The sequence below is a fragment of the Myotis brandtii genome, unplaced genomic scaffold, assembly GCF_000412655.1.
Source record: "Myotis brandtii unplaced genomic scaffold, ASM41265v1 scaffold657, whole genome shotgun sequence".
In the NCBI taxonomy this organism is placed as follows: Eukaryota; Metazoa; Chordata; class Mammalia; order Chiroptera; family Vespertilionidae; genus Myotis; species Myotis brandtii.
Window position 1 is genome coordinate 2,328,319 of NW_005370552.1, and position 20,505 is coordinate 2,348,823.

A 20,505-nucleotide genomic window follows, 5' to 3' on the forward strand; every position below is an offset into this window, starting at 1 on the left:
GGTGCGTGCGCACGTGGGAAACACCGGGCAGTTCTTACCTCATTCAAACCCGGGGTAATGGTTGGTGCGGCAATAAAAACAACGAAAGGAGCGAACTCGGCGGTTCTCAGGACCTTCAGCGCCTGCGTGAGAAAGACCCGAGACTTAGAGGATGGAAGGTGCCACTGTCACACGCGTCTCACACTTGACACAACCGAAAAGGCCCTTCATCCACACTCCCGCAAGGCGTTTTCCGTGGCCAGCGTGATGGACCACGTGTGACTCCCTTTCTTCCGAGGGCGAGATAAGAGCCATCAGCAAACAAAAGGCGCCAGACCGGACATTTTTCTTATGCGTCTCATGAATCAATCTGACGGGTTTTTCTTCAGAAAAGGGAACACTGGTCATGCTGCTTGAAGGCTCGCTTAGAGCTGGTTACTGACTGTAGCCGAAACTTGAATGTCTAGGAAGTGCATTTTGGGGGAGTCTGGGACCAGCTGGCTGGCCTCCCCACCGATCCACAGCCCGCTTCCCACTGCGAACCCCAAGTTGCTAACAAGGATGGGCAGATCGTGACCCCTGGCACCGTGAGGCTGTGTTCACAGCATATGAGTTGCCCTGATGAAAGGCGCCTGTGGGGCTGGGGGGCTGCTGTGGGGGGGGGGCGGAGAGCTGGGGTCTGGAGCCACTGGAGCAGTTGGGGGCTCTAAGCAGTTCACAGGCCCAAGGAGATGCTACATCCCAGGGACAGGGGCCTCCAAGCCCCTGCCAGCTCCCTTCCCTGGCATCCAAACCTCTCGCTGAGTTGGCACAGCTCACACCCCTCTGAGGAGCACAGTTAACACGCAGGCACGCACGCCACACGCTCAGAGATGCAATTAATTTGTCCGCATCCGGGGTACATATCTTGCTGTCCTTTGGTGAGAATTTCACATGTCTAGTCTGTGGCCCACAGATTTCGCTTTCTAAATGGCCTTTCCCATGGTTGGTTTCGCCCTATTCCTTTCCTGGCTGACCGAGTAGCAATTAGACTCGTGTCTGTGCCTGCAGTTTCGCGACGTTCCAGACGCAACGGGGATGAAACGCATGGTTCTTAGCACAAATGTCAGACCCCCGGCACGAGCGGGCCGAGGCTTACCGGTCAGCCTGTCTCTGTCCCCCCACCCGTCCCCCACCTGCTTCAGTTCTACCTGCTCCCACCTCACAACCGCAGCAAACACGATACTCAGAGGACGCGAGCTCCCTGCAGCTCGCCCTTCCCTGCGCACCACACACACGCCCTTGGCCTTCACCCATGAAGACACGGTCATTCTGCACTTCCTGCATGAAGCTGCCAATGAAGCCTGCGCTCATCACACGGCCAGATGCCTCTTGTGCCGAAGAACCAGGTTGTATTCCTCTAGCAGTGAATTCGGAGGCGGGGACGGGCCCGCTTTTATTAGCTGGGAACCACGTGCTCCATGGCACTCCCCTCTTTGTCCTGGTTGCCAGGAAGTTCCAAGCTGCATTTCACGTTTAGCAAAAGGAATTTCTTCCTCCTGCTCATGGCTTTAATTTTCTGTTTGTATCCAATATTACTATATTTCTAAAAATTATCAGATGCCTTGAATCCTGACATTTTCTTGTCTAGTCGCCTTTATATCTTCAGCAGAGTCACCACACTTTCCCTCAGTTCCTGAAGGTCCCTGTCCCCACCCTCTGCTTAACTTATGGGTCCCAAGTGCTTGTCATTCATTGTGCAGCCTCAGCTTGCCTGAGGTTCAAGGTCACGTCACAGGGATCCCACTCCCTCAGGCCTTGAATAGGTGGCTCCCCGATGATCTCTTAACCCGTTTCCTTTCTGACTTTAGATGAGACACACATTTGTTAATATTTACAGGCAAATACCGCTTTTCTGAACCCCGAAGAGCAGAGGGAGTCTAGAAAGATCCCTGGAAACACACTGGATCCAAACAGCCAAAGCAACATGGATGTAGCATTTAAAGCGAATTCTTCAGTTCTCTTCTGGGGAGAGAAACTGATTGTATGGCTCATCTATGGTCAGTAATTAATTTCGGGTTACTGTCTTCAAGGAATAAAAAACCATTTGACCAAGCACCTAAGATGCAGATCTCTTTAACATTTATTCGGTTTGCAAACTTAAAAAGTACAGAAGAGCCTGAGTCATTTGGTACAAAAATCTAAGGAAGAGCTTAGATTTTTGTATAAAGTTTAAGGGAGAGCATAGTGAGCCCAGAAACAATCTTAAGAGAGCCAGCGGGTTCCACCAAACAGCCCCCGGGCCAGAGCTGGCCCTTGTTTTGAGTCTAGAGATTCTTAATGAGACTGCAGCTGCACCTGGAGGACAGCCTTCCCCTTTGTGGGCCAAAGCAAAGCACAAGCATTCTGCTACTCTTAACTTCTAATGCAGCAAATGGCTAAATCAGAATCAGATAAAATTTAAAACTGCCACAGCAAGTTCTGATTACACACTGGAGCCATTACAGCTTCAGTTTTACAGATAGAGCTGATTTCCTGAGCCATGGCTTTATTCCCATGAGAAATAAGTTCCATAGTTTTTCTCAGGTTGGACTGCGTTCTAGATTTTTCTAGATGCAAAAAACCAAAACCAAAAACGTACCAACAAACCACAACTTCCCCACCTCCCCCCCAAAATACCACTCCATACAAGGTGGATCAGCTTAAGGAGTCTCAGGGTTAACTCTTCTAGGCCGGTACAATGAAAGGAGGCTAGAATTTATTGTAGGAAACCGAAAACCCAAACCAACACTGTTCAAGTTTGAACCTCATTTTCAATGGGCTGTAAAACCTTGGCCAAGTCATGATTACGTTAGCCCTGGTTTCTTCATCTACAAAAGCAGATACTGGTGTCTCTGTAAGGGCAGAGAAAAAAGGCCTTTCCTTTTCTTTGCGGTGGCCTTCCACAGTTTATGAGAAGCCCCTGGTAATTAAACCCTAAGACTGTTGGCTCCTCTGATTCAAACAGCCCCTCTGTTCAAACTGAGGGATAAGATAAGTTACTCTCAAGGCCACATTCTTGCACGCCCCTCCTCCCTGCTGTTTTTACAACTCAGGGATAATTAGTAGAAAGTTCCCTTCCCCCCTTCCCTTCAAATAAGCCTCTTTTGAACTTTTACTCTAAGCATGTTTTACAGGCCTGGGAAAAATACTGATAAGACACCTCCCTACTGACATCTGCGACATCTGCCCCGACTGTCTTCTGAAGAACTAACAAACTACAACCCCCCTGATGTCTGCTCAGTTTCAAATCCCCTCCCTTCCTTGTCAACAGCAGGCAAGGCTTTAAAAAGGGGAGTAGTTTGGTTTTTGTTCTTTGCCTTTACATTGACTATCAATACACCAGCCCTTTCCCCTCAGGAAAAGTAAAATAAACTCTCTCTCTCTGTATCTATCTCTTCTCTCAGCTGTGAATACTCTCACAGCCCAGTATCACCAGCCTAAAAAACCCTAACAATCTCTAGCTTAGGGTTCCAAGAATCAGGTAAGGACTTCTAATGCTTGGCAAGATAGAGAGCGCTATGGGAACACATCCTATTATTATCATTTTAACGAAGCCAGGCTACACCTTTTCTTCTAGCTTAATGTCTTTGCCATGGTTCTGGAGGTTTAAAGTCGGAGCACAAAGTCTTACCATACAGTATTATTAGACACGTGTTCCATTTGGCCTGACCGTCTAAAATAAGTTAAGATGGTCCCAAGTATTCGACCGGAACTAAACGAGCTGAACACCAGCGGTAGGTGGTCTTTCCATGGCCACACGCAGTGGGGGTGGTGTCAGCAGGGACAGAAGCAAGAGGGCTTTAAAAAAGGCCACAGGGTGTGGCTCCCCTTCCGGACACTCTGCGATGCCCACAGAGGAAGGACTTCCATCCTCACCAGTGTGCCTTCCCATTTGCGTTCTTAGCTCCTGGCACGGTGCTTGGCACACAGTAAGTGCCTAATAGGAGCTGGTTGAATCAAACTGTCCATGAGATACAGCGGAGGAGGTGACCTGAAAGGCTGGGGTGGGGAAGGCGTGGAGAAAAATGTCCCAAGGAGAGAGCGTCCCCAGAGCAATGAGGCTCAGCCTGACAGCAAGTCGGTCATGGCCACGGGCATCCTGATGTCAGGATGTGGGCCTTGCCAAGCCTGGGGACACAGTGGCCTCAAGGTGGAGGGCAAAACCCAGTAGGTGAGGCCCTGTGGGCACCTGCAGCTGGACCATGGGGTGCGACATTCAGTGTGAGAGCAGGACCGGGCATAAGTCTAGACTGAGCAATGTGTGGCCCCGCGCGGGAGAGCCTGGGACCAGAGTGGTCAACCAGACCAGTGCGGGGGACAGGACGTGGGCGATCCCTGGCCCCAGGGCCGTGGCCCAGAGAGGCTCAGGCGGAGAACAGGATGCCTCGGGCCGGCCCTCAGGGGTGGCTGGCCCTGCCAGCTCATGGTCCTCAGAGGTGGGGACACAGGAAACAGGAGAGAAGAATGCAGTGAGCCCATCCAGGGAAAGTGCCCAGCCAGGATGAGGGGTGCCCAGGGCCACACATAAAGTGACGGCGTGGATGTCCTGAAGAGGCCGAGAAGTGCCCCCGCCCAGCAGTGCAGAGCAATGCATGGCTGTGCAAGGCCAAGGGCAGGGGCACAGGGAGAGCTGGGCGCTGGGGGTGGAGCGTGGCGGCGGCAGCAGCAGCAGGAGCAGCGGTGGCAGCGGCAGGGGAGGCGGAAAGCCCTGGAAAGGGGCCTTAGGAAATGCGGGGGGGTCTGAGCCCTGCAGCCAGCGAACCGCTAGAGGCATTACTACCAGCAGAAAACGACGTTCAGGTGAAGACCAGTGTGGAACCCAAGGAGAGGACGCCGCAGACCAGGCCCAGGATTGAGACTTGGCCTCTGGCCAGCCCTGGCCAGAAGGTTTTTCCAATCCCTGGTGAGGAGGGATTAGTAGTTAAACAAGGATCCACGTGCGGCACACAGCACCTATCAGTTCTATGCAGGTCCAAGGTGACTGCTAAGCACACTGTCTAGCGTTGGCTCGCCTCCCAGCCCCTTAACCAGATTCCAAGTTCAAGAAGCCCATCAGGTGCCGAGAAATGGAAACGGGTGAACCCATGGGCCAGGGTGTTAGCATCTTGGAGCTGAGCAACTGAGCTGTTGGGTCACGCAGACCCTGAGTGCAGGTGCCATTCTCCCCTTGGGGATGGCTAGGGGACCAAGTCTCTTAAAGCAGCCCTTGAACAAGGACCTCCCCTGCCTCGGATACCCAGGGAGCCTCCTGATGCAACGGGGCCTGCTGGTCTACCATTCCATTCGGATTCCATTGACAAGTGCGAAGGGATTTGGGGTACAAACAGGTCTTTAGAAACGGCAGCCTGGGAGCCCCGGGACCAGAGCCTCTCCGACAACCTGCCCTGATGCTTCCCACTCCTGAGTCCTTCCTGCGGGGCCTTAAGTCCCACCGCGACTTGCTTTGATCTCAGGAAAAACACAGCTTATCTGCATGGTTGCCGTAAGGCCTTGGGCTTTTTCCTTTGTCGGTGCAATGATTTCTATTGCTTCCGGTGTGGGACTTGTCTATATAAATCATCTGATCAGCTCCACGTTCGCCACATCCCTCCTAGTTCTAGTTCTAGTTCAGGGTCAGGCATCTCATCAGTAAAGAGATGGCAGAGGCTGACAGCCACCTCAGGCTCTGTTCCGGCTCCATTGATCACCCCAGGGCTCACTACCGCTCGCTTTCATAAGGCTGGTGCTGGGTTTCAGCCCCGGGCCCCAGGGTCAGAGTTCCTCGCTGGGACTAACCTAAGATGCTGGCAGAGGCTCTGATGGTCCAGTTGGCTGTTGGGATAAAGTGCCCGACTCTCACCCTGAGGCCAGATTATTGAAGGATTTCTGGCCAGCAAGACCCCACCAGGTAGTTCATTGAGCTCCCGGGTATAAGGAATCTCATGACAGGATAGACTCTGCTTCTTAAATACATGGTGTGTGCACCGAGGCCAACAATTAGCTTGTAGTCTGGACCGCTAACCCACGATGCCTTTGTCACTGATCCTTTCCTGTAGTCTATTCAATTATGCGACCCACAACATTCTGATGGCATTTTGATGGCAAAACCCGAGCTTAGCATGCAGGCAGGATGACGGGCGCTGGATATGGCCGGGCGTTACCTGAGGCTCCACGTCCAGTATGGCGATCAGGCCCTGCTCATGGATCTTCCGGATGGTCTCCAGCTTTGTTCCATACATGGCGTCCTCGTGGCTGCCGTACTCCAAGTACTCGTTGTTAGAGATGTCTTGCATCATTTGGTCGTGAGATACAAAGTAATAGTTCTTCCCGTTTTCTTCATCTTTCTTTGGAGGTCTGGTGGTATCTGCAAAGTCACACGTCAAGAGAGGATTAAAAGGCTGAGTCTGTGCTCCCAGTGGACCTATCCAAACCTAATCGCTTCTTTTTAAAAAAATATATTTTATTGATTTTTTACAGAAAGGGATAGAGAGTTTGAAACATCAATGAGAGAGAAACATCGCTCAGCTGCTTCCTGCACGCCCCCGACTGGGGATGTGCCCGCAACCAAGGTCCATGCCCTTGACCGGAATCGAACCTGGGACCCTTCAGTCAGGCTGACACTCTATTGATTTTTTACAGAGAGGAAGGGAGAGGGATAGAGAGTTAGAAACCTTTCAGTCCGCAGGCCGATGCTCTATCCACTGAGCCAAACCAGTACGGCCCTAATCACTTCTTAAAGCTGTGGATTCCACAGTACATGCCTCATGCCCTGTTCCCATCCTTAGTAGCCTTGTAGCACTAAATTCTAGAAGTTGTATTTATCTGCGTGACATCAGACCACGGTAGCTGGCGAGTTGATTGGTTTGGTGAACCTTCCAGTGTTTAGATAAGATCTCTTTCATTCTTTCATGGGTCACCACATGAGAAAGACACAAAACGACCCGAGTAACGTGACTCCCTGTATACCTTAATGCAGCTAGGCAGAAGGAAAAAAGAAATTAAAAGATAGAAAACTACCTATGGTTATTTAAATTGAAGATCAATGAAAACGTCAGTTCCTCAGTCTCACTAGGCACATTTCCAGGGTTCAGTAGACACACGTGGCTACTGGCGACTGTGCTGGACAGTGAAGATACTGAGAAGGTCCATTGGGTTCTGCTCATCTGGAGCATCTTGCACAAGGAGGATGGTAGACTATAGCAGAGGCATACCATACTGAACACACAATGACGTCAGCCCGATGTGGCCACCAGAGTTAAGACCTTAACCAGGAGCTGGCAAACTATGGCCTGTGGGGCAAATATGCCCACTGTCTGTTTCTGTAAAGAAAGTTTCATTGGAACACAGCAATGCCCATTTCTTTCCATACTGTCTATGCCTAATCTTCCTTCCTCCTTCCTTCCTTCCTTCCTTCCTTCCTTCCTTCCTTCCTTCCTCTTCTGGAACACCTGCTATTCTAATATTGTTATGTTTCACATTGTCCCACAGCTCCGCTCCGAAAACGTCAGTTCCTCAGTCTCACTAGGCACATTTCCAGGGTTCAGTAGACACACGTGGCTACTGGCGACTGTGCTGGACAGTGAAGATACTGAGAAGGTCCATTGGGTTCTGCTCATCTGGAGCATCTTGCACAAGGAGGATGGTAGACTATAGCAGAGGCATACCATACTGAACACACAATGACGTCAGCCCGATGTGGCCACCAGAGTTAAGACCTTAACCAGGAGCTGGCAAACTATGGCCTGTGGGGCAAATATGCCCACTGTCTGTTTCTGTAAAGAAAGTTTCATTGGAACACAGCAATGCCCATTTCTTTCCATACTGTCTATGCCTAATCTTCCTTCCTCCTTCCTTCCTTCCTTCCTTCCTTCCTTCCTTCCTTCCTTCCTTCCTTCCTTCTTTCCTTCCTTCCTTCCTTTCCTTCCGTGGCAAGGACACATTTGTGCTACTCTTTGCTGAGTGGATGGGTTCAAACCCATAGGGAATCCCCTCTCTCCTGCCCCAACTAGACTATTAGAACTTCCAAGTACTCATGGGCATCAAAAATGTGGATTTTTAAAAAAAAGAATCCTTTCTCCAGGTACATGGAAAGTTCAATAAATGGCATATACTATGTGGATGCTGTACTGTCTTCCATCACTTTGGTAGGTAAACATATGACATACACACATCTGGGGCTAAATATATCAGAGAGGTGACATGCTTGAGGTCAGCAATGGTACGCTTTAAAACCAAGCTAGTGAACTGGCCCTTTAATAACATTAAATTGTTCAATAGCTGTTCAATTATTATGTGATCTGGAAGAAACGAAATGTTGGCTAATTTAAACTTCAGAGTAGTAGTAATATTATACTGGTCGGATGGCTACTATTTATCGAGTATCTGCTAAGTGCTTCACATGATCGCAAATTCTCTTTATATCTCTAGACCAGGGATGGGGAACCTCCGGCCCATGGGCCATATAAGGCCTGAGAAATCATTTGGTCTGGCCCTGCCAACGCATTAGGGGTGAGTCAATTAAATGTATGACCAAATAGAGCAGGCTAATTAAAAAATGTTTTTAATTGATTAAGGTATTACACATGTGTCCTTATCCCCCCATTGCCCTCACCTCCCTGGTGTCTGTGTCCATTGGTCAGGCTTATATGCCTGCATACAAGTCCTTTGGTTGATCTCTCCCCCTAACCTCCACCCTCCCCTACCTTCCCTCTGAGGTTTGAGCATCTGATCGATGCTTCTCTGTCTCTGGATCTGTTTTTGTTTATCAGTTTATGTTGTTCATTATAATCCACAAATGAGTGAGATCATGTGATATTTATCTTTCTCTGACTGGCTTATTTCGCTTAGCATAATGCTCTGCAGGTCCATCCATGCTGTTGCAAATGGTAGGAGTTCCTTCCTTTTTACAGCAGCGTAGTATTCCATTGTGTGGATGTGCAACAGTTTTTTAATCCACTCATCTGCTGATGGGCACTTAGGCTGATTCCAAATCTTAGCTATTATTTACAAGAGCAGGCTAGTGTTTAAGTTGATGATTTTGTACGGCCCAGAGTGATGTGATGAATATCCAAATGGCCATTGGCAGAAAAAGGTTCCCCACCCCTGCTCTAGAATGACTTCATTTTATAGTTGAGGGAACAAAGAGGGCAAGAGGTTAAGGATAAGCTATAGAAGATAAGGGGAATAAAAATATTATAAAGTTCTTTATAATAAACACCTGGCAGCACATTGACTGGATTTTGAAAGTGACAAAGTCAACAATTCAGTTACTGAGTAAGAAAACTATTGTTATAGCAAAGAAAAACTATACTATCATTAAAACCTATTTTTCTGAAGAATACTTCATCTGAATAATCTTTATGACACACTTTCGAAAAAATCAGGTTACAAACAGAATGGATGAACCCAATTTTGTTAAAAAACAACAACCACAAGCACACACTACACCAGTGATGGCGAACCTATGACACGCGTGTCAAAGGTGACACGCGAACTCATTTTTGTGGTTGATTTTTCTTTGTTAAATGGCATTTAAATATATAAAATAAATATCAAAAATATAAGTCTTTGTTTTACTATGGTTGCAAATATCAAAAAATTTCTATATGTGACACGGCACCAGAGTTAAGTTAGGGTTTTCCAAAATGCTGACATGCCGAGCTCAAAAGATTCGCCATCACTGATATAGAGCATGACTCTATAGAAATCACTGAGGAAAATCTGAAAAAAAAAATTTCTATATGTGACACGGCACCAGAGTTAAGTTAGGGTTTTTCAAAATGCTGACATGCTGAGCTCAAAAGGTTCGCCATCACTGCACTACACATATCTGCACTAAGAGAAGTCTGGGAGGGTATAAAAGAAAATATTTATAGCACTATTATTAGGGGGGTGGGGTTGGGATCATTAACTCATTTTCTTCTTTGTTCTTTTTTGGATCTTTCAGATTCTTTTTTTTTATTGACTTCAGAAACAAAGGGAGAGGGGGCGAGAGAGAGAAACATCCATGATGAGAATCATGGATCAGCTGCCTCCTGCACGCCCCGCACTGGGGATCGAGCCTGCAACCCAGGCCTGTGCCCTGAGGAGGAATCGAGCCATGACTTCCTGGTTTACAGGTCAATGCTCAACCACTGAGCCACGCTGGCCAGGCCCAAATTTCTTATCGTGAATAGTTACTACTAATTTAATCAGAAAAAAATAGATAAATTACAATATTACACAAGTACTAGAAAAAAAATATACTTAAAAGAGAGACATTGCTTACGTGGAATAGGGTATGCAAACCGGTCCGGGTGCTTTGTGATGAGGGTGTTTTTTATGTGTCTTCTCCCAACACCATGCGCACCTATGCCATTTTTTGGAAAGGAAGAAAAAACGGACAATTGTTAATAGTATTCACAGTGTTCCGAAGACGAGAATAAGAAAACCATGTGTTTCCCCAACCAGACTCACCTAATAAGACTAGTGTTTTCCTTTTGAATGCTGGCAGTTTTACTACTTCTTCATATGTAACAAGATCTAATTGATCAAACACTAAAATGCAAAGATTTAGAAGACAAGTAAATTTGCAGGAAGAATAGTTCACGTATGTCAATGACAATTTTGCTGGCGAAACTAAAGCAGTAGTAAAACCATGTCTTAAAAAATATCTGAATCTGACTTCTAATACGTTTAAGTCCTATAACCTTTCGGAAGAAAATGTCATCTTTAAGCCCATGAAAATGCACTTCGGAAGCAGGGGCAGCCAAAGATACGTTGAGCACATGCATGAAAGTCCAATTCTAAAAGAGACCGCCTATCTTTCATGCAGTAGCCAACAAATCAGACGAACTCATTCAAATCCACATGCTGCTCATCTCTTTGCAATTCTAAGAAACCAGCAATACTAAAAAGGAGAAAGTCTGCAGATAGCGGCCAACATGAATATAGAATGAATGCAACTACAGAGAAGCAAGAAAGAGGCCAGCGAGGCCAGCTAGGGATGGATGTGGGATGCATGGACAGCTGGTCTTGAACTTCATGGTTCTTTCTCTCAACCGAGTTGCTGAAGGCAGCATGCTAGATGCTCTCAAGGTCAAGTTCTGGGACTATGATGTCACAGGCGTTTGAAATGAGCATCTCACAGGTCTTATTGCGACCCAGCTATCCATTCGATGGAACTCGTGAGGACGTGAGTAAGGAGACAGCCTCCGCTGGGCCCCAGGCTTGTGGGCCTGTGAGCAGTAAGTGAGGATGAACACGATGGAAAGAAGCATGAAGCAGAGCCTTAGCTTGAAAACCTTTGCACAAGGGAGTTCTCTCATCATTACAGACTGAGAAGAAATACTTTAAAGACATTTTTGGGGGAACCTGCCTCTTAACAGAACTATTACAAAAACTTTCCCGAGAGGACAAACCCTTTCTGTGGAAGTTCAAGGCAGTGCGGTTCTCAGACACGTTTGAAAATTCTCACAAGGTGGCTACAATCATGCACCTGTGTTTCCTGTAAGACTATTCTGCATGGTTATGCAAAAATGAGGTCAGGCACATGGCAATTTCCTCTTTCAGGGATACGGAATGTGCTATGGATTTTAGAGGGCTGGAGGGAAACTCAATAAAATGGATTCCCTGTGTAATAAAGAATCAAGGGTGTTTCAGTCAATCGTTAAGAGAAGCTTCTAGGCCCTGTGACAAAATGGCCAAATGCCTTTGAATATCAGCTCAGTCCTTAACTGTTTGTGATCTTCCCAGTAGCAAAGTAGGCTACTCTGGAATGCAACAGATCAGAAACAAACAAACAAACAAACAAACATCATTCCCAAAATATGAAAAGAAAGAAATGCAATATGCTAAAACAGGGTTAGTGCATGTTAATGGGTATTTCTGCGTTTGTTTTGAGAACTTGGTTCCATAAAGCAGCGGTTCTCAACCTGTGGGTCACGACCTCTTTGGGGGTCGAATGACCCTTTCACAGGGGTTGCCTAAGACTATCGGAAAACACATATATAATTACATATTGTTTTTGTGATGAATCACTATGCTTTAATTGTGTTTCATTTGTAACAATGAAATTGGGGGTCACCACAACATGAGGAACTGTATGAAAGGGTCGCGGCCTCAGGAAGGTTGAGAACCGCTGCATGAAGGCTGACTGAAAGCCTTTCAAGCAAATGCTCTAGCAACGGCTAAAACCCAAGAAGTGCTTTCTGCGTCTGAATGGCAGCCTTGCAAAATCGAAATGAACACGAGGCTCTCTGCGTAGCAGAGCTAGCGGGTCACGCTGCGGTGGTGACAGGGTGACGAGAGTCACCAAAATATTTAAAACCAGGAGTGCCGACGACACTGCTTTTTCTCCCTACTGCCCTCTGGGTGGCATTTCCATCCAGGAAACGTGCGCTAGTGGAAGAGGCGCATCAACCAGCTGGCAGACTTTAATAGACAAAATATCAAACCTCTCACAAAAGAGCAAGGTGAGAATGACACAGCTTTCTGAATGGTGGGTACACCACTCCCCTCTCCAGAGCCTAACTCCAATCCTACTGAAACAAGACCCGTCATTTTCCAAAACACAGAAGAACGAGTTAGAGTCACCATGGACACCACAAACAAATGAACTGGGATGTTACACATCAATACCTTAACCTTAAATGGGTAGCATGAGGAGGTTACTCTGCTCAAAATCAAATCAACACGTGGCCAGATGATTGCAAAACAATCAAAAACAATATTGGAAAAGAAGACGTACAAGGGATAGAAGGAGAACACATAGAGATTGGACTTTTACAGGCTTTAAGATGCTTGCTGATTAAATAAGAGGACGTCATGAAAGGAAACCATCAAAAACAAAGAGGCATAGTCACTCAACAGGTTACTTACATGCAGAGGCCATTGGGAGTAAGACAGCATGAAAAATGGACAGGGGTCATTGAAATATGGCTTTAATATATTAGTAAAATAAAAGTATATGCACAAAAGAAACTTTATCATGCAATATTCTCAACACGAGGCAAATCAATCACATTAAGAAACAAACCCATTTAATACAAATTCAGCAACACCCTTCTCTCAAAGCCAGCGGCTGTCCTACGCGTGGAGATTTTGTCTGCGAATAGTTACAAGCAGCCTTCCTGGGTTTGCATTTCGGGTCTTCCTGTACTGTTTGCCACTCTAATCACCTGTGCCTATTACTTTTCTTGTTTAAAGAGAAAAACATCCACAGGGCAGTGAGATTTTGGGTCACTTTTTGTTGCCTTTAGCGTCCTCTGTATTCAAGAAAAAAGTTATAGCTTTTTAGGCAGTACTAATCTGTGGCATGAAGCATAATTTAAGCACACCTATGAAATCCTCTATGTTCATACAGATGTAAATAGGGTCTCAGGAGATTTAAATTCCTCTGCTCAGGGCTCTAACGTTGAAAAAATGAACGAGGGAATATTTTTTCAAAGTTTACATGAGTAACGGGATCTGCAACTGATTTCGGAAGTCCCAGGGCAAGGAGCCTCAAGGCCTCAGGACTGCAGTTCCCCCAGCACAGTGGTTGGCAAACTGCGGCTCTCGAGCCACACGCAGCTCTTTGGCCCCTTGAGTGTGGGTCTTCCACAAAATACCGACTTCTGCGCATGGGCCACGAAGTTTCAATCGCACTGTACATGCGCGCCCGCACGTGGTATTTTGTGGAAGACCCACACTCAAGGGGCCAAAGAGCCGCATGTGGCTCGCGAGCCGCAGTTTGCCGACCATTGCCCCAGCAGCATGACAATCTTCCCCATCAAGTTCATGTGGCTGCAAACTTGGCCGCATTGCAGAAGACGGGCTTGCTGTGAACACTATACACCATGGTCACATCTATCCCCAAGGCTTCAGAAATACTGTCTGGCACAGTTGGCTCACGTGATCTTGACCTCCTGGGAAGCCACTCAATATTCATGCCACTGTTAAGTATTTAGGTAACCCCTTTCTGGTTGAATCTTCTTCATAAATAAGCCTTTAGCACTGATTCCTTGTCTCTGCTTGGAAAAGCTAGAAGGGTCTTCAAATACTGTACACATCCTTCCGTTAGAGAAGACAGCACACGGGGGACACCGGGCCGAGCGCACACTCTTGTGCCTGCGGTGACCGGGCAGCTGGCATGGGTGCAGGAATGCAGTGGTGGGGACAATGGCCCTAGAGAGAGTGTCTAGAGAATGAGTGCCCCATTCAAAAGGGTCACCAAGAGCCTAGAGCCGTGAAGGAAGAAAGTGGGCCTTGTGTTACTATATTCTCTGTTCTTCTTGGTCTTCTGGGCCTGATTTTCAACTGTGATAACTATTATTATTATGTTTAAAATATATTTCTATTGATGTCAGAGAGGAAGGGAGAGGGAGAGGGAGAGGGAGAGAGAGAGAGAGAGAGAGAGAGAGAGAAACATCCATGATGAGAGAGAATCATGGATCGGCTGCCTCCTGCATGGCCCCCACTGGGGATGGAGCCCACAACCTGGGCATGTGCCCTGATTGGGAATCGAACTGTGACCTCCTGGTTCCTAGGTCGATGCTCAAGAACTGAGCCACACTAGATGGGCGATAGCTATTATTTTAAACACCGTGAGTGTATGTGGAAAACAAAACTTATTTATAGGTCATATTCAGCGAATAGGCTGCCACTTTATAATGTGAGATGTAGGCAACACAGTTTGAAGATAAGTCTGCTTTAATTAGACATGTGAACTCTCCCAGTAACAGAAATGGAAAGAATTAATTCTAGTGTTACCATTCCTATCAGTTCCAGATGTTGACATAGTTCCCATTCCTCATTTTTACTAAAAATATAAACAACTTCAGGATGATGATAAGGTTTGGATCTTGCCACCAATATATGCTGAATTCTCAAATATTTGAAGCAGGAAACAAAACACGTGGCCCTTATTTTATTTTACTGAGCTTTATGAGAAGATGCCCTACTGTGTTTTACAATCAACTTTGGAAAAAGTCCCGGAAATCCTTCAGAAAGATAGTTTGGTTTGTGACCCATGAGCCCATTTAGCTAGTTCTTGGTACTAAAGAACAGGATATTTCAAGTTCTCAAAATATCCACCTTATGGATGGAGGTCATCTGTATTTGTTTCTCTCTCTCTTTTTTTGTTAATCCTCACCTGAGGACATTTTTCCATTGATTTTTAGAGAGAGTGGAAGAGAGAGAACGACAGAGAGAAACATCGATGTGAGAGAAACACATTGAGTGGTGGCCTCCTGCATGTGCCCTGACTAGGGCCCGAGCCAGGGAGGAGCCTGCAACCGAAGTATGTGCCCTTGACCGGAATCGAACCCGGGACCCTTTGGTCTGCAGGCAGGTGTTCTATCCACTGAGTCACACTGGCCAGGGCTGTTTCTCTCCCTTAGAGCAATTCTTTATACAGGCCATGCCCCAGGTTAGGATGAACTTTCATCAAAGCTAAAAGCAGAACAGCTGACACAGTATCTGGCTTCCTTTTCTGCCTTCACCTCTTGTCAAGAGTCAAGATGATCATGAAGCAAATGGCTCGTCTGCACTTTCGAATGAGCCAGATGGAAGAGTTGGTTGGTGAAGGGGAAGGACCCTGAAGGGATGGTGAGAGCAAGGCCTTGTCAGGCTCACGCTTCACAAAGGCCAGGAAAGGGGCCCGGCACCTCCTGCCGACCAGGAAAGCTACCAGGAGACTCAGGAGCGATGACTTTGCGGGGAAGGGCACCCTGACAATGACCGTCTGACTAGACAATGACAAACGAGCCTGAAATACCAGTTCTACAGAGAAACCTGAGAGGCTCTGTCAGGACCTTATAAGAGGCTCAGACCGGCCAGCCAAGGGCTCAAAGCAGCGTCTCATTCGCAGTGACAGAGGCCATGGGGAAGAGGAGGGGACATGAGGAGGAAGGCCCCGGGGCCCAGAAGACCACTGCGTGGGAAGAAGCTGAAGAGAACAAGAAAGCGGTGGCGGTGGGTCTCCCCACCTTCTTAGTTCCAAGTTTACAAGAATTTAGCCCTCGGTTTTGGCTCGGAGGTAGGAGGTCAAAAGAGAAAAAGCCATTCTGTCCTATCCCTACGAGGCCCCTGCCTTCTTTATCAAGGGCGAGAGCCTTCACACTTGATGGGCAGGTTCCCAGCGCGAAAGCCTGAGACCAGGGACAGCGAAGGAGGCCTTGGCTTCACGAAATGATACCCATTTGCCAGGCCCGGTGGAGAAGGAGCCCGAGATCCACCAGATTTCAGAATTAGAAATGGTGCCCTCGACTGGCCAATGTGATGGGAGATTCCGCTGTTTTGAGGGCCACAGGAGCCACGTGATCTTCGAGCTGCAATGACTCGGGTGTGCGGACGCCTGGGCCCAGCTCCGGCTGCCTGGTCAGCTGACGGGCGTGTTTGCAGCGCCGCTGAGCATCGCCTACGATGCATCAGAACAGGCAGATGGGAGAGCAGGGATGGCCCAGGGGACCAAGCAGGGGAACAGGGGAGAAGGCAAAATTGTGAAGTGAACGAGGCAGTGGATTCTTGCTCAGCATGTGGAGGTTCTCGTTTTTCAATCAACTTTGTATTTGTCCTCAGAGCTGAATGAGGGGAGATGGGCCAATGGAGCACTCCTGTCACGTGCTCTCTATTAGTAGAATGTACAGCCAGCGATGAACTGAGAGCCTTAAGCAGCCACTTTGCTTTCCTAGGTTTAAATGAATTTTAACGTCGTCTACCTATCTGTATCATTTAAAATTATTGTAAAAATCACACAAGGATATATATCTCTACATCAGCGGTTCTCAACCTGTGGGTCGCGACCCCTTTGGCGGTCAAATGACCCTTTCACAGGGGTCGCCTAAGACCATCCTGCATATCAGATATTTCCATGACGATTCCTAACAGTAGCAACATTACAGTGATGAAGTGGCAACGAAAATAATTTTATGGTTGGGTCACAACATGAGGAACTGTATTTAAAGGGCCAGAAGGTTGAGAACCACTGGTCTACATATATATATACACACACACATATATAAATAATTTGTGAGCCTGTTAGAAGCTGATGGAAATAAGGAGACTACAGAGCATTTACCACGAAGAGTTGCTAGATCATGCCTAACGAATCTGCTTTAAATATTTCTCCCCTTTATAAAAGCAAAAACGCCATTAGCAGCCTAGCACTCTGCGGTGGCACATAATCAGACATGAGACAGTTTGTTGGAAATAAAATGTGGCCACTCGCATCTATTCCACATGACGTAGGACTTCAATATGCTTCCTTTTACTCTCTGAACCACAAACGAACCCTTGTGAGTTTCTAAAGCACTTTTTCTAATGAATGCTAACAGAGAGAAAGGTGTTTCTTATTGGTCAGAAACACTGACCTGTCAAATCGTGTATGTATGATTGTGTTCACTTGATTTTTTTTGGCCACATGCTTGATTTGGGGAGTTATTTCTGAAACCCTGGGAACTAATCTCATGCCACTCTTAGATCACCACGCACTTTCTTTAACTTCAGTGAGCCCTCGGGAATCCTACTGCAATGACAGGTCATGCCTTTTGGGGATTCATTTCAGTTATTGGCAAACAAGTGAGCCTTTTGTCTTAAGAAAGGGAAGCATACCATGAAGGGAAGGGCAAGGTAATGCTCTTGGTCTTTTAGGAGCCAAGGAAATACCAGTGAGGGAAGAAGACTAGCCACAGAACCGGACTAAACCAATTTAGTATCCGATGTCACTTGTGCCCTTTCAAACCGATTACCCAACCATCGGCAGCCCAGCTCTCTGTTAAAAGTGCGCCTCTGCCCTTTGAAATGTGCCCCGGGGCCAAGTCCAAGGGCCGGAGAGGAGCCAGGAGCAAGGGCATTTGCTCAAGACCAATCTCATCAAGGAGGCCAGAGTCCTGGCGGCTCAGCAGTCTCCCAAGCTCGCATTTCTCAGGGGAGGACTTCATGTACTGGGTTCTTGCTGTTCCGGAGCCTGCTATTGCCAAATAGCGCTTTCTTCCTACGAAGTTGACTTCTGCAATATATCTGGCAACCAACCAACATCATATGGGAAGGCAGGGGTTCTTGAACGTTTTTTGCCAGCTGATGAAGCGCTCACATGCTGGAGTTTGGGGACAGAGAACTCTGAAGCCTGAAGGACATGTGACCTGTGTGTCGGGCTCTGCGGTGTGGGGCCGGCCGCAGCGACAGCCGGGCTTGTCCCTACCTGCGTTGTGCTTGGCCAAGTACTTGTCCTTGTACTGCTTCTTCTTCTTGCCAAACCATGTGCAGCTGGCCTGCTGCTCCTGTTTGGTCTTCTCCATGGCGATGCAAGCCACTCGCCTAGCGGACCAGGAAAGAGGGAAAGAACGCACGTCTAGTTTGATGTTGACCAAAGAGAAAAATCACTGATTTGAAAGATCACAGCACGAACGTACTCCTCACAGATTTTTCAGGTCATTCAGACAAAGCCTGTTCTTTGGCTTTCATGGCAATGTCCCAGAAAGGCCTGAAGAACACAGGCTCATCATAACATGACACTGTGTTCCTTGGGCACATACTAACGGACAACACATGAAAAGCCTACACCCATGGTCATGACATACGGTGGAAAGAGCACGGGATGTTGAGTTGATACAGGTCTCGTTTGACAGATTTAGTGTTAGGTGCCTTTCTGGGCAATTTCCATGTACGAACACATGTAATCTTTCAAAGAACATACCAAACATGTTATCACTCCAGCAGTTCCCTTATGCTCTTCTGAAACCCCAGGCAACCACTGTGGCTACAGATCAGCTTTGCATTGTCTGCAATTTCATCATATAGAATGGAATCATATAGTTCGTTCTCTCTTTTTTTTTTTGTCTGGAAACATATGATTTTGAGTTTCATCCATATTATTTTGTGTATTAATAGTTCATTCCTTTTAAAAATATATATTTTTATTGATTTCAGAGAGGAAGGGAGAGGGGGAGAGAGAGAGAGAAACATCCATGATGAAAGAGAATCCTTGATTGGCTGCTTCCTGCACGTGCCCTACTGGGGATCGAGCCCACAACTCCGGCATGTGGCCCAACCGGGAATTGAACCGTGACCTCCTGGTTCATGGGTTGACCCTCAACCACTGAGCCACGCTGGCTGGGCGATCCTTTAGTTTCTCACCGATATTTGGAACGATTAGCAAAGGGGAGAGCTCAAATCAAGTGCATGGCTGGTGTTGCCCTCGTTCCAGGCTACGTGTCCCTATGTGGGAACCCATTCCAAACGCACCTCGGGCCATGATTTCTGTCCTCCTGCTGCAGTCCTAACGCTGTGGGAAAGGTCCCCTAACAGCCTCCCCTACTTGGACGGGCCTTGGTCTTAACCTTGGTCCCCCGGCAGAGACGTTTTCGCTAACAGAGATGCCCGCCTGGCAAAATGGGCCACTTCAGTGCTTTAATTTTTATTGCTCTGATTGATGGCTCTCATAGAAAAATCGGTCGCTGAGTTCCCCACTACCTTTCAGCGACTCAGTGCTTTCAAGGTAATTTCCAGAAGCCTATTTTCTACAGCACTTTTCTTTTCACTCAGCAGCTCGGGTTCACATAACCCAGCCCGGCATCACAGGGAACAGGAAGCTAACTGGTTTTTCCCACTGCCACCTCTCAGCATTGCTCCAGAGCACCTGGCGCTCTGGGCGTCGATGAAGCATGATTTATACAAATGATCTGAATGGGCAGAAGAGGGCTGGAATCTACATAATTAGTCTCAGCAAATGCTCATGATATATGGTTAACATTCCAGAAGACATTTTCTATGCGCGGCCGGCGTGGCTCAGTGGTTGAGTGTCGACCTATGAACCAGGAGGTCACGGTTCGATTCCCGGTCCAGGGCACATGCCCGGGTTGTGGGCTCCATCCCCAGGAGGGGCCGTGCAGGAGGCAGCTGGTCAATGGCTCTCTCTCATCATGGATGTTTCTATCTCTCTCTCCTCTCCCATCCTCTCTGAAATCAATAAAATATATTTTAAAAGGCGAAAGATTTATGCGATCTGAAGAGAAGCCAGAGTATCAAATATATTTTAGAAAATGACTCCTGCTAACGCTTAAGCTGTTTCTTGAAGGTCAAACTGAAAGACAATGCCAAGTGGAAGGCTGCCCACACCCCCTCGTGTGGAAGGATGGCTCGAACATTCTAGATGTAAGAATATTTGGGGGGAGCATGGATAACTAAAAGAGGCAATCAAACGAAAGTGATTAATGGAGAAATTCCTTTAATTAGTGAGTGAGACACAGGTGTGGGAAGGAGCTATAAATAGCCATGCGCTCAATGCCCTCCGTCTCCCTGAGCTAGGTTCACGTATTGTGGGAGGAACTGACACAATGCCTAATGCTTCTTTTTTGTCACAAGAAACAAAGCTCAGTCATATCTATCTCTTTGGCACTAGACTTCTGATAGATTGTCAAAGGACTGACGAAAGTAAAACCTTCAACATTATTAAAATAGTAGTTCAGCTAAGCCAATTTTAACAATAACAGCAGAAATAGACTTTACCAGGATATATAGTAACCTGTGACTCCTTCTCTCAGTTAAAAGTAGGGTCTAAAAACTGCC

At 47.1% G+C, this 20,505-nt stretch overlaps 1 protein-coding gene across 1 annotated transcript in view; it reads right to left on the reverse strand.

The window, feature by feature from the left end:
- Nucleotides 1-20,505, reverse strand: part of CASK (calcium/calmodulin-dependent serine protein kinase (MAGUK family)) — a 247,896-nt gene that overhangs the window by 6,525 nt on the left and 220,866 nt on the right. The window contains exons 22-26 of the mRNA XM_014528878.1: nt 18,140-18,255; nt 10,435-10,515; nt 10,247-10,327; nt 6,141-6,343; nt 39-122 (exon numbers count right to left, since the gene is read on the reverse strand). Of these exons, the coding sequence (XP_014384364.1) occupies nt 39-122; nt 6,141-6,343; nt 10,247-10,327; nt 10,435-10,515; nt 18,140-18,255 (565 nt within the window). The remainder of the gene's footprint in view (nt 1-38; nt 123-6,140; nt 6,344-10,246; nt 10,328-10,434; nt 10,516-18,139; nt 18,256-20,505) is intronic.